General features: G+C 40.5%; 1 protein-coding gene across 7 annotated transcripts in view; it reads left to right on the top strand.

Annotated features, from left to right (window-relative positions):
* The first annotated feature begins 491 nt into the window (after positions 1-491).
* Positions 492-14,717, top strand: part of epha3 (eph receptor A3) — a 91,935-nt gene continuing 77,709 nt past the window's right edge. For all 7 annotated transcript variants that reach the window (XM_019882435.1, XM_019882437.1, XM_019882438.1 and 4 more), the window contains exons 1-2: positions 492-678; positions 6,994-7,058. In XM_019882435.1, coding sequence (XP_019737994.1) covers positions 585-678; positions 6,994-7,058 — 159 coding nt within the window. In that variant the 5' untranslated portion in view covers positions 492-584. The remainder of the gene's footprint in view (positions 679-6,993; positions 7,059-14,717) is intronic.

Consider the following 14,717-nt stretch of genomic DNA (forward strand, 5'->3'; position numbering starts at 1 on the left):
GTAAATTAGAAATGAAAAAAAAACTGATACTTGTAAAATTGTGGTGCACCATAGGCAGGCAAAACCTAGAAAATAGGAGTAGCTTGACGGACAATGGTTAATTCTGTCTGTCCATAAATTTTCCTTTGCTTTCGCTGCATACTGTTTCATCATACGTCTGTGTTTAAATGAAGTGGTGTAAATGTCTTTTTTTCCCTTCTCTTTGTTCAGAAACTGTCAAATTCGTCCTTTGCAATAAAATGCCAACAATTTTATTTATTACGGTTTAATGGTTTCATGAATGCAAACTGCAGTTTTAATGAGTGTCGACCTTAATTTGTGAGTCAAACAGATTTGCCAATTTTTTTATTCAGTCAACTGTGCATGTTGCAGTAACCTGATCTAGACTGACCGGTACGTTGAAATTGACCAGTATCTGCTCTCTCTCTCCCTCTCTTTTTCTACTGCGTTCTCATACCGACTCTGTAGGACCCTGCGGAAAAGCGTCGGCATGGGTTTGTAGAGTGGGAGAGAGCCGCGCGTGTACTCGAAGCTCTCAGACCAGTCAGTGGCTTCATGGAGTTATGCACCTCTGATGCACCGCCATGGATTGCAATTCGCGATCGCAGTTTTTCATGTTACCTCTTTTACTGTCTCTCGTGCTTCCAGCTTTCACCATCGTTTACCCTCCAAATGAAGGTAAGCAAAAAGTCTGCCTTCTTTTTCTTTGTCCATGTGCTCTTTAGTGTGCGTGCGTGCGTGCTTCACTTCTTTGCCTGGTGTTTTGCGCTGGTGGCCGATTTGTCCAAATTGTTGTAATTCCAACCAAAAACACAACAATAGAATCGGTGATGTACTTACTGTCTGTCATATGGAATGTTAGTATACATCCATCTGTATTTCTCGCTGAACGCTGTACACACTGAAACGTGACAATAGACACAAACACGACAGAGTTCCGTAATTTCGGATTATCGCTCCAATAAGGATTAAATGCTTGAATGGGGGAGAATGTACGAATTGCCGACCAGACATGTTGCCAAGACATCGCAGTTATACCGCGGCGGTGGAAAAAAAAGCTCAAAAGAAACTACATGGTTCGCTGATCTGTTCTGTTCAACGAAGCCACGTAAAATTTGCAGTCTGGGCGCTCCTATTTTTAAGAAGTAAACAATATGAAAACCACATTTGCGTAAATACTCGCAAATCTCTGTCCTTTGTGTTTTGACACACATCGCCCAAATTATCTGTCATTTATGTTTGGTGCTTCCGTAACGCGCGTCTGAAGTTTATAGCCTATAGTCCCAAAGCGTTCTAACTCATCATACGAAAACAAATAACGGTACATATGACTCGAAATGAGTCACTCCTATTTCCCCCATCTTTGTCACTATTCCATAGTATGTGGGGGCTGTGGAAAAGACGACAGAAGGAGAAGGTTGTGGTCCACTGGACGTAGTCACCTGTTTAAACACTTGATATTGCTCTGCAAACAAGTGAAAGTCGCACATGTTCTCCTTTGTATACTAACTTTAAAAAAAAAGTTGTTGGGTTTCATCGTTAACGCCATGCAGATATTATTTGGAATTGTATTTTGCAGAGAGATCAAAACAACAAGCAGACGAGTGCGCGCTTGCTGGATAAATTGCGAGTGTTGCCGTGCATAAATTAACGTGCAACCGTGTCATATTGTCAAATCTACAATGATTACATTCAATATATTTACTTCGAGCAACCACAATAATGTTACTTTATGTCTGTGTACGCACTTTAAAAAAAAATATTGGAAATACATTGGAACCCATTCGGTTGGGAAAGATAGTGACAGCTGTGAGGCCGTCAATTTAATCTCTGAATGTGGTTTCGAACACCGCAAAACATGTTTTAAAAATGGACCTGAAGAGTTTCGATCATCAGGCTAAACTGACTTACTTGGAGTTTTTCAAAAAGTTTGACATATAATTAATGTTGTCCCTTATTCACGTGGGACATCAACAATCAGGAAAAAAAACAGACCTAAACGTTGTGTGATGAGTTTGCATCGTGACTGAGACAGCAAACCATGTCACCGCGAGAATCGTTTATACCTTTAATTTTATTGCCAGTACACAGAATTAAGCGAAGGAGTTTAACTCTTGTTAACTTTTTTGGGAGGTGCAACTCAAGTTATTTATTTATTTACTTTTATTTACTTTTTAAGCCTGAATGGTTTTAGCTTAGTTTTAAAATAAAACTAACATATAGTGTGAGTTTACCAAACAAACCAAAAAAAGTTTTAATAAATAAATAATTACATCTGGGTTGGGGCGGGGAACTCTCAAAATGATGTTTTATAGATTTTTTTATGCCACAAGATCGAGCTGAATTAGAATCACTCGATGAAGAACACATTCTAAAGCAAATTTCTCCATTAGTGTGTTCTTGTATATTCAACGTGTGCGTGTGTGCTTGTGTGTGCGCGCGTGTTGCTGTGCGGGCGCGTGGGTGCGCCCGTGCGAGCGTGCATGTTTTCAAATGAGCTGAAAATAATCAATGGATGAATCGAAAAGAGGGAGTGCCCTGTTTCACGATTGTCACATTCTCTATTTTTGTTTGTTTGTTTTTGTTTGTTGAGCACTCAGCATTGCAAGTGCTGAGTGTGTGTGTGTGTGTGTGTGTGTGTGTGTGTGTGTGTGTGTGTGTGTGTGTGTGTGTGTGTGTGTGTGTGTGTGTGTGTGTGTGTGTGTGTGTGTGCGCGCGTGTGTGTGTGTGCGTCTACGTGAGTGTGTGTGTGTTTGTATGTCTTTTAAGTTGCAGAAAAAAAGTTTGCAGTGACTTTATTAAAAAATTGCAACAGCCAGTTTAACCTACGTTTTTTTCAGTCGTGTAATGATAGTATCATTATGAAAATTGATTGAAGGCAAAGTGAATTTGCAATTGTCCCATCCTTAATGTGTTGAACTTCTAATTTTAATGTCAACAAATACTTTTACATGACTTTGTAAATTTGAGCTTGCCATCGTTATGCATTTAACCTATTTATACATTAGAATTGTGATACCTAATTATGTCCTAAAATATTGATTTAATTTGATCTTCTTTAATAATATCACATTGTCCGACACTTTTAAAACATAATCTGTAATGCAGGTCTTGTTTTATTCCTGATTAAAATGTATTGTAATTGAGGGTAATTTAGAGGATATCACCTTGTATTGCCTTAACGTGAAGCAACTATGACTCCCTACCCCCAAACCCCCACACGAACACACACACACACACACACACATACACGCACCCTCCTCCGTTGAACATTGCGTTTTACTGTTGAGTCCGAGTGTATCGGCTGGTGTGAATTTGGCCCTTGCTGCTGGGTGTTGTGAGGCCTGGGACCAGCAATTTTTAGGCGGCCGATGGGCAGCGAGTTCATCATCTATCAGCTATGGTACCTTTTTTTTTTTTTTTTTTTGGAGAGATGCTAAAAAACAGACACCTTCAAAAATATCCATTCACCTAAAACACGCAATCTCATGTGTTACAACCAATCACGAGTGACGCTGACAAGAAACAGTGTTGAACATTGGATGTACTGTAGATAACAGACAAGTCATTTTGTGGGTAACCACAGTTATGTAGTGCATGTGCTCCATATATTTCTATTTCATTATTATTGTGAACGTATAGGTGTATGACAAGTATAGGGCGTGTGACGATAAAAGAAAAAGAAAGAAAGAAGAATGGGGCCAGAGGGGTTGGGCACGCAGCAGTAACATCAGACAGAGCGACTCTGCACTTGAATTATTCATAATGGGAGGTGAACATTTCATCCTTTAACACAGACACAAGTCGCTTTGCTTTGCCTGCACTGCAGCCTGCCAACCTGCACATGCACATCGCCATAGCAAGACGAAGCTCTTTGCGTTAGCCTGTAGCGCATATATTCCGAGCATCTGTCTATTCTATTCTATTCTATTACTCATGTCTTTTGAGCTGAGTCCACCAATAGTTCCTGTTATTATTTTGTTATTTTGTGCCACATAATGAGAGGAAATTCCATGACGAATACATCAATGCTAAGATCATTAACTTGACAATGCACACATAGCGAAGTGAATATTACAAATATGTCACTAGGCGTCAACAAGTGGTGTCCATGATTGTTGTTTTTCTGACTTACTGTAGAAGAAAAAAATTAAAACAAAGGGGGAAAAAAAAGATATTTTTGATTGCTAATAGCAGTTTGACCAACACACGGGTCAATTTATGATCACAGCCAAGGCGTGTACAATATATCAATACCTGTTTCAACTTCTGAAAAATTTCAAATACAGTCTGTCTCAGTTTTCTAAAAATGCTACCGTTTCCCGGTTTGATGCACTCCCTCACACGGGTATGGGCTGGCTGCGTAATGCTAACATGCTAAGTGTGCGTACATGAATGAGGGGCCTGGCTCTGTCTGCTCGTGGGCACGTCTAGGTCTTTGTTTGTCTTTTTAGAATGTTTCGTATGTTTCGTATGTTGACTATGTGCATATACTATAAACAAACATGTTTTCAAGAGGGCATACTTTGAGGAGGATTTTGATGTCAATGTGTGTATTTTTCTGGAACTGTGCTCCAATTGAGTGTTTATATTTGAGCCACTATTGGTGCTGAATTCTCGGCCGGGTGCAGCTGGATGGAGCGATTTTTTTTTTTTTCCCCTCCGCATGCGATATAAGAGCTGTTTAATTTTCTGCTCTCAAATTCCCCCCGCTTGGCTCAATTTGAGTGGTGGGTTCGCCTCATTGAGAAATGTAAATTGGAAGCAATGGCCCTGGATGCTGAGCTGCTATATTATCTGACATGAACAGATAGCTTCATTAGACTCCAATAAGAATGCGTCTGCTGCCACTCAACTGATGGAGCGGCCCAAAGAGGCGACAGTTCAGGTGGATCCAAATTCAGTTTTGTACACCACGAGATACATGGAGCTTTCTTCTAGTGTGAAACCACAAGATGAACTCATCGAGAGTGGAGAGTCGTCTTTCATAATGCTGCTTGTGTGGGCTAAATCTTGTTTGACAAAGCAGAGTGTCGACTGTGACAAAACTGTACCATCTTCAGCATCAGTATATTCTGCATTTGCATACAGAAGTATGGTATCGTTTGGGTCTGGCTTCACTTACTGATATATTTGTGCACAGATAGCATTTGCTTGTGTGTGATGACATAAATTGAGATCGTCTCACTGTAACGTACTATGAAACTGTAGGTAAGCAGATTCAATGTTATATTCAAATTGGACAATTTTCCTGTAATGCGAGAAACTTGTTCGCGTGCCAATGTGAGCTCCACGAATTTGGACAAAAACCTACGAGACACCGCCACAAAATCGTCAAATTTGGCAGCAACTTCACCAACACGGCAGAGACGTGCTGGGCTGAAAATATAGCTTGGAGCAAAAAAAAAAAAAAAATCACATTTTGCCATATTTTTGAAAGGGTTGCAGTTAGGGAATAATGGTTAGATATTCATAAGAAAATGTTTAGTCTGTATTAAAATGTCATTAGGGACATTTCCCTTCACTTTTATGTTTGGATTTACTGAGGGCAATCCAAGATTTTACTTGCTCATACATTATTTCCTTGCTTTAGTTCCCATATAGTTATCAATTATTTTCTTTTATTTACAAAAAAACTCAGAGAGGAGGCCAATGTGAATCCCGCAACAGTGCAGAATAGTCTCATAACTTATTTTTTTGGGGGGGCATCAAAATGGAACTAATAAATATATCTCATATATACAAGTTTCAACTAAATAGTTATTTGTGGATGTCGCTAAGATCCCAGGCGCAGTGTGTGGATATTCCTGACACAGTATGCACGGCTTTTTCCTGCATCTCAGCAATCCTGAGATGGAAATTACATGGCACGCTACGTTGACAGCTTGTGTATAGAACGTGTGTCAGGTTTGTCGGGATGCCTCTTGCCAACACATTTTAAAATGCAGACCCCTGAAACGGCATTTAGATCAGATGGTCTCCTTTATTCAAGTCATGTCTGAGAAACTTGAAAAAAAAAACACAGAGTCAATGCAAATTTCTTTCCTTGGCTCACTTGAACATATTTCCATTTGTGTAAATACAAATTAGAAATAAAATGCTTGCTACATAATCATTGCAAATGAAAATTGGTCTGCAGTCAAGTTTGATCCCCCCCACTTTGCCAATAGTGCTGACAGAACGGAGTGTTTTCCAGCCAAGAAACTGCTCGTCACATCTCACCGTCAACCTGGGATGAATAATCAGAACAGTTCTGGAACTGTAACTCACCCACACTAGTTTTCTCACATTTGTTTTGTAGTGTCCTTCTGGGAAAAGAACACTGAATGCCGACTTTTTCACTTTGGGAAAAGGTGTTTTTTTTTTTTGGTTTGTTTTGAAAACAGAATCTTGCTGAATTCAAGCACCTCTGTCCTTCCTAAGCATTATTTTCTTCAATTGGTGCGGGTGGCGATGCCAGTTCATTTGATTACCACCACATTCATGTTATTTGTCAATATAGATCTTTTCGTATATTTTGCATCTGAACATGAATTAGGAAGACCTGTCTTCTCAATACAGAAAAAATTTACGAGCAAGATGTCTGAATTGCACTTCAATCTGTTTTATTTGTTTGTTGCATGTGGCCTAATTCCCCCCCCCCCCCCAAAAAATGTATAAAATGGTGTCGGGGGTTGACAACGGGCACAATAGGGTCAGAAACTCACATGAGCATAAACAACCCTTTTTTCCCCCCATTGGCGCATGTTTTCTTTTCTGATATCTGTGCCTAGCAACTTCTGCTCGTATGCTTGCGTGACACTAGGAACCCTGCCTTTACTGTTGCCAAGCACAGAATATGTGTATTGTGTCGCAGCTGAGTAAACAGTGGCATGATCAGCGCTAGAGTGCTTGAGGTCGGGGATCTGTCCTGCGGGATTAGATAAGGGCTAATTGGGGCTAACAAGGACTAGACACTCATATGTTCTTTGTTTTCTCTCTTCACCCCGACAGTGAACCTGTTAGATTCTAAAGCAAGCCAAGGAGAGTTAGGATGGATTTCCTACCCGTCACACGGGGTGAGTATCCTCTGTCTCCAGTGAACTTAGACATCTGATCCTCCTGACATTGACGAGCTACTGTTATTTCCACTATTACGATATTTCGTGTGGGATATGTCGGCATGCAGACTAGGATTCTTTTCTTGATGTCCACAGGTTCTCTCTCTCTCTCTCTCTCTCTCTCTCTCTCTCTCTCTCTCTCTCTCTCTCTCTCTCTCTCTCTCTGTCTCTCTTTCTCACTCTCTCTCTGTCTCTCTCTCTCTCTCTCTCTCTCTCTCTCTCTCTCTCTCTCTCTCTCTCTGTCTCGCTCTCTCTCTTTTATGTCAGACGAATAAAACAAGTGTAGATTAACCCACTTTTGTTTCGACGTTTTGGTCCATTCTTCATCTCACAGGTTGAAGGGTATAAACATTCAGCACTCGCCATATGGTCAAGATGCTTAAGAGAATATGTTTGTATTGGTGTTTACTGTAATTATGTGTGTGTGTGTGTGTGTGTGTGTGTGTGTGTGTGTGTGTGTTCATTAAAAGAAAGATTATGGTATTAAGAGATTTTGGATTGTTTGGACAAAAGCATCTTTGCTGGAATTTGCAATATGCTTAACCTCTTTCTGGCACGATATGCATTCAAAACTGACCTGGTATTTTACCACCCTTTATTTATTTTTTAATGAAAACACTGCAATTGACGTGTTATATTGAATAAACCAATATTTGATATTAGAGGATATTCCACAATGACTTCTGGTAGCGGACCTATTTTTGTTGCGGTGTGGTTTAGAAAAAAATCTCAGTTAAATTTAAAATCATTATTGTCATAATACAATGTATTCATATACCTACATAGTATCCAGAATTAAAAGAAAAGGTACCGTGAAAAGATTTTACCTGTTAATAATAAAATAATACCCTTTGACACATTTTCTTTGTTAAAAAAATATTTCAGAATGTGATGGCCGATAAAGTGTTGATAGAAATGCTTGGATTGTAAGAAACAAAACTGACTCGTACCTGCGTGGTGATATACTGTAGCTTTGCTGGGATACTAAACAATAATCAGTGCATGCATCCACAGAAAAGTTTTTTTTTTTCAAACCGCAGCAAAAATGTTGGTATTGCATTATGCAAATTTCACACGAAAGTGTGCTTTTAAAAATGAATTCGCACGACTATTTTTGGGGTTTAAAAAAAAACATTTGTAGGCTCATCTGTCAGCCTTTCTCCACTACAAAGTCTCGGCACTGGGTTCTTGCTCAGTTTATTTGTCTAACTGGTTAGACTACTGTGCCTCAGGGTTGGCCCGCGCACTCGCATAATCACGCGCACGCACACACACACACACACACACACACACTCACACACACACTTAGGAGCACTTATTTTTCTTATTTTTCCTTGATTAAGTGTTTTTGGCTGTGACTTAAAATAACTCTCATTTGCTCAGAGGAGCTGCCAGAAGTTTTTCCTCAGTCGCATATGGGACTGGCACCCTGTAAAAGGCTCTAATTTGATTATTTTTTAAAGTTTATATTGAAAATATATTTATTGTCTGAAACAGTGAAAAAGCTTGAAAGGTGTCGGCCAAAACGATGTATGTAAACTCTGGTTTAAGTGAGAAAAGTAAAGTACATTCCACAATTATACGCATGCAAAAATAAAACATATATTTTAGAATAGGATAAAAATTGTTAAGTCAGAAATTTTGAAAATAATCTTAAATAACAACCAAAAAAATTAGACGTCATATTGCAACATGCATGATGTCCACAATTTTTGTTACACCTCAATTCACTGAGCATCAAAGATTTGCTCCTGTGTTTTGCTTTATTTGGATTGTATGAAGAGCAGAAGTTCTGTGGACGCATCTCACGGCACTCTGCATGTTTTAAGGCAGAGCTATGTGAGAGAGGGTACAATTGTTGCTGTTTGACATTTGAGCAGCTGTAGGACCGGGTTCTTCAATGTCATGCCAGCTGGAGATGATGTAAAACTAAAGTACTACGTCAATTTTAATATATTCGATGATGGTAATAGCTTGGCCCTGATTTTGGTAGTTTATTTTTAAAGTAATTTGTCCTATTCTTGGACAACTATCGGAAGTGAAAACATTTCAAAGAGTGAATGGTTAGAATATTGATTGTTTTTAATCCATCCATCCATCCATCCATTTTCCAATCCGCTTATCCTCACTAGGGTCGCGGGGGGTGCTGGAGCCTATCCCAGCTGTCTTCGAGCAGTAGGCAGGGGACACCCTGAATCGGTTGCCAGCCAATCGCAGGGCACACACAGACGAACAGCCATTCGCGCTCACACTCACACCTCGGGACTATTTAGAGTGTTCAATCAGCCTGCCGTGCATGGTTCTGTAATGTGGGAGGAAACCGGAGTACCCGGAGAAAACCCACGCACGCCCGGGGAGAGCATGCAAACTCCACACAGTGAGGCCGGAGCTGAAATTGAACCCTCTGCACTGTGAGGTAGACGCGCTAACCACTGAAACACCGGGCCACCTTGATTGTTTTGTATGGTGTTGAACTTTGAAAGTGTTTAGTTTTCGTCAGTGGTGCAGCTTTGCATGTTAATAAATGAGCTCGCACACGTTAGCCTGGCAATCATCTTAGTTGTACGATTCTAAAAGTAGCAACAGTCCACACGTAATTGTATGATTTTTAAAAAGACAACACCGCAAAAACAGGACTGTAAAGTACTAATGTGCTCAACAAGAAAGAATTATTGACTATAATGGATACTATGTGTCGTCAGCGACGTTATGTGAAAATTCTACTTAAATACCGTAATGCCATATTTGTACTCTGTTACATTGCACGACTGGGAGTGAGACGTACAAGAAAATAAATAACGTAGGCAGGGGTACCACTGCTGCAATGTCCTTATTGAATGTGAGTTTTATCGAAAAGACAGGGATTGATCGATATGAGGGACAAAAAAGATAAGAGAAGAGACAGAGAAAGTCAGGATGAGAGACAGACAGGGAGGGAAAGAATGCTGATGATGAAGTCCTCAAGGTGAATCATCTGTAATTACTCACGTCATCTAGTGACTTGCTCCGATAAGCAGCCTGCCGTGGGACACTGCTGCGCACAAATGATTTCTCATAATGTGGCACCGAGCCCTGACACACACGTACACTCCTTCACATTGACGGTGAGGCGGTGGCTATTGGTCCACTGAGACACAACATGCTCCGGTCAGAGCAAATTAAAGAGTTCAGCCTCCCAGGATGTTCACAGTGTAGACAGGCTGAAGTGATGAGGGTCTGTGTGTTAGTATATGCCAATGTGTGTGATCCAGATATTCTCTTATCTGTTTGGGAGGCAGGCTGATGGCGGAGCGGTGTCCTGGGAGCTTAGCCGTCCACAAGACTAAAGAGAGTTACAGATTACATTCTTGAGTGCTCTGAAAGCATTCTTCAGCAACAAACCAACACCCCAGACACTCTCTGGACATGCAAATAGAATTAATGGGTACACACAGTGTGAAGTCTGTTTTTCGTGGAAAGCAGTGGAGAATACGACGACGTTCTAGCTTTGGCCAACAACTTTGCATATCCCGTGATCATAAACTTGAGCAAAAGTTGAAGTTTATGAATGGAGTTGAAATTCATGCCATTAAACTGCAAACGCCGAACATACTGGTACACATGGTTGACTTTTGTGCACCCAGCATGAGATAAATTCCCGCTTTGAGTGAAGGCTAGATTGAATTGTATTTCTCTTGATGTGCGATTGCAAACAATCCTGGATGTATTCTGTGTTAAATCCGCAGTCAAGCTGGGTTAGGCTGGAGATTCCCCGTGACCTGGAGCAGGATAAGTGGATGGATCAGACACATTTTACTTGAAAAATATGACATTCAGAAAAAGTACTTAAATATAGGATAACCGTTACAATTTATGTAACAGAAATGTTTTCTTTCCATCTAATTTACTGCTTCAGCCCAACAAAATCAGCACTTGGAAAGTTGTTCAATTCAGATGAAAATGATTCAAAGATTATATGAAAAACAAAACAGTGTTCCCTCACTATATGATCTTACATTTCGACCCCCATTATTTCATTTTTTTTCCCAATTATAATTATTATCTTTTTTTTTTAAATGAGTTTTTACAATGCACTTACTAACTGTAATGCTCATGCGGCAAAGATGAACCACATTCGCCGATGCACTTTTAAGTCATCTGTTAAAGGCCAGGTAAACAGTAAAACAAATAAAGACAATGAACACTTGTAATGCCACCGCTCATGTCCAAACACTCGGACGCACACTCGGATCACGTGTCACCTCACCAGACTCTGCCTCTAAAAGGCACTTGAATGGACACAGACATTTGTTTGCAACTTGTAATTTTTGCATTCAAATATGTTTTCAAAATTGATTCGAATGTGTTTGGGGGATAAAACTATTAAAACAATTTTTTTAAAAATCGATTCTCTACAGTGCGGATTTTACCTATTGAAGGAAAAAAATTATAAACTGTCTCATCAAAGTTTTCCTCAATATTTTCCCTCCTCTGCAAGCCATTTGGTATATTGGCATCAGTAAAAAGGAGTGTCGAGTCAATGTGACTGCTAAATACAAAAGACGTCCTTGTAATTGTTTCTGTAGCTCCACAAGACTGCCAAAAACTGTCTTTTCCCATCACATCATAGAAGTCTCATACGGTAATAATCACAACTTGTACACAATCTTTCCCGAACGGACGCTAGCATGGCTTTATTTACACCACCTCATCTGTGTTGCGAACATGACACACATTCACATCTTTCCTCATTTAAAATTCACCCCCAAATCAGATTGGCAGCAAAGTCAAATAGAGGAAGCATGCCATGTGTGCTCCTTTTGGAAAACATAGGCTGAAGAAATGTCTTTTGACTGATATGCAGCAGTTGTCGTGTCTGTGACCCCCGTGTCCCCTACAGAGGCCAGAGTTTAAGATGGCTCCACACTTGTTGTGGACAGCCCTGTCCTACTGTGGAGGGGAAAAAAAAAAACATTCCATGATCAAACCATTAACTGCTCAGGAATCACCATTAGTCCAATGCATGTTTTATACAAGCATTCTTTTATTTATAGGGTGAAGTTTATAGTATAGGCTTCACATACAAATATGCTCACAAACATCACAAGGTTTATGGTCACTACCCAATTTCATCAATGATTCTTGTTGAATTCATTCAGGATGCTTAATGTCCATCTTGCTTCCTCAAGTCTTGGTCTAAAAGCATTGTTACCCTATAGTGGCCCCCATACTGGCCCGTTAACTCGCATTGACCTTTCTTTGAAGCGGGTGAACTGGTGAACTGCTGAGACGTGCCTTTTGCCGTGGGTGTAATTTCTTTTAACAGCTCATGTTACTGCACTCTCGTTTTACTGTCCCTTAAGTTGCTTCACCTACAGCAAAGATCAGAGAAACCTAGGACAAGATCACGCCAAACAGTGGCCCAGCTGTGACCATGGGGGGCAGGGGGCAGAGGTCACAAGGACCGGCGTAGGGTCCTCGTGTTGTTGTATGTCAATTAGGAGCCAAAGGGAGGGGGAGTTTCACACACCAGGTGATAAACAAAAGACTTGTCCGCTTGTTGCTTTTAATTATTGAGACAAGTTTGGGAAGAGAGCATCTCCGTATCCACGGTTGGAGATTCCTCAGCTGTTGGATGAGCTTCTTATTGACCTTCTAAACCTTCATTTTTACCAATTCAGTTGATGAACGGTTAATACCTACGTGCATGTCATTTTGCTGTAAATGAAAAGACTTTGGACACCGAATGGGTCTTATTAAATAATCTTTTTGTGTTTTACAGCCATTTAAACACTAAATTAGTAATAGTGTTCTTCTACTTCACTTCTCAAATAGTGTGGCGCGGTGCGATACTTGGCACGTGACCTCAGAGATTCTGATAGCGTCCCCTTTTCTCATAATGAATGAAGAAAAAAATAGACAAGGCAAGCAATTTAGTTTTTATTTGTCTGTTTTGATTTAATTGTGATCAAGGCACAAGCCCGACACGCTTGGCTTTGTATCAGCTGCCTATTTACGTGTAAATCGGTTTTATAGATATTTTCCAGGAATTGACAAATCATGTTTAAACTAAATTGGAAATTATCTCAATGAGCAGAAAGTTTTTAAATGAGAAAGACAGGGCATGTCACGATGCAAGCAGCGCCAAGCAAAATGAAATGAACTTTCTCACACATAAACAACAACAGTAACAGCCCAACTCGGGAACGACCTCCAAGCGGTGTTGGGCGCCGAACAGTTCCCAATCAACGACCGACAACTGTGTCTGCAGGTACCCGGGTCGCTGTGGCTTTAGGAGCCGCTTTGGGACCCAGTTGGAGGTTGCTCAACAGCAACAACATTAACAAAGGCAGGGAATGGCGCCACAAAACATCAATGATCCAAACCCACTGAATTACAAATGGGGCACTAAATAGACTTAATTAGTTACCATACAGAAAAGACACCTCTGGGTAGAACACTGCGGGAGGCTGGTAACTGATTGGCTGAAACAGAACGACCGAGGCGGGACAGATGAGGCAGTAAAACTAATAACACCGATACTTGGATTTAAACATTCACGCATCCATTTTCTGCGCCACTCACCTTCATTAGTTTAAAAAAAAAAAAAAAAAAAAAACAGAAAAAGCAAGACCTCTGATTGAAAAAAAAAAAATACACATGACCAAAAACTAGCTGTAGTCCCACGTATCCATTTACGATGTCTTATACTCTTCAGAGTCACAAATGAGTTGAAGCCTGTCCTAGCTGACTTCAGGCGAGTGTCTGACGACATCTCAATATACACAGTTTTACTTAAAGTTTCCCTGAAGTTAAAAAAAAACAACAACAACAATAAAATGTTCACTTTATTAAGCCAGAGCACTCAAGTATGCCTCCTTCTGCCTGTTTTTGTTCGACCTATAGAGCACTTAGACTACACTGATGAATGAGGTGATGCTGTGAAACTGCGACAGTGGAGGATAAACACCAGTGGAATTTCAAGGGCCATTATTTGTAGCTTGTGGTGCTCTCTCCTTCATCCATCGCTCTGCTCTTTGGTGCAATCTCTACTTGAGCTTGCGTCCCCTCACCAGCTCTCCAGACTTTCACTTGAGGTCTTTTACTAAGAGATGAAAAGAAAGTGGCTATACTTCAGCCCGAGAGGTCCTTGAATACTCTAAAGATATGATTGGCACACACGGTGGCAACAAACAGAAGCATTCAAACCTTGCCATACTGCGTCCACGCATTAAAGCGCCCGCTGAGTCTGCGTGCACCTCAACATGCCACATGAACTCTATGTGAACTATATGTGAATGCGTGAAGGGTTTAAGTTTAAGTAACACTTGTCCAAAAGTGGTAGTTTTGTTTCCACTTATCAAGTGTGTCTCTCTCTTTGTTTCTCAAAAGTACTGCCCATCCAGGCTCCCATCCATTCTTTATTCCGCCAGAAGAGAACAAAGCCCCCCTTTAGACCCAATCATTCCAATGACTGTCCATGTAACCACAATGAACCCAGTGTTTCAGGTGTTTTCTCGTTCGTCATCTCTCTGATTCACTTTTGGTTTTCCTGAACTGCGAAGCTAAAGCGTATGATCAATGAGTCTTCCCACTGTGCTGAATTCAAAAGGAATGACCCCGCTTTCTTGTCTCCTT

The sequence above is a fragment of the Hippocampus comes genome, unplaced genomic scaffold (genome assembly GCF_001891065.2).
Source record: "Hippocampus comes isolate QL1 unplaced genomic scaffold, H_comes_QL1_v1.1 scaffold111, whole genome shotgun sequence".
NCBI classification, from domain to species: domain Eukaryota; kingdom Metazoa; phylum Chordata; class Actinopteri; order Syngnathiformes; family Syngnathidae; genus Hippocampus; species Hippocampus comes.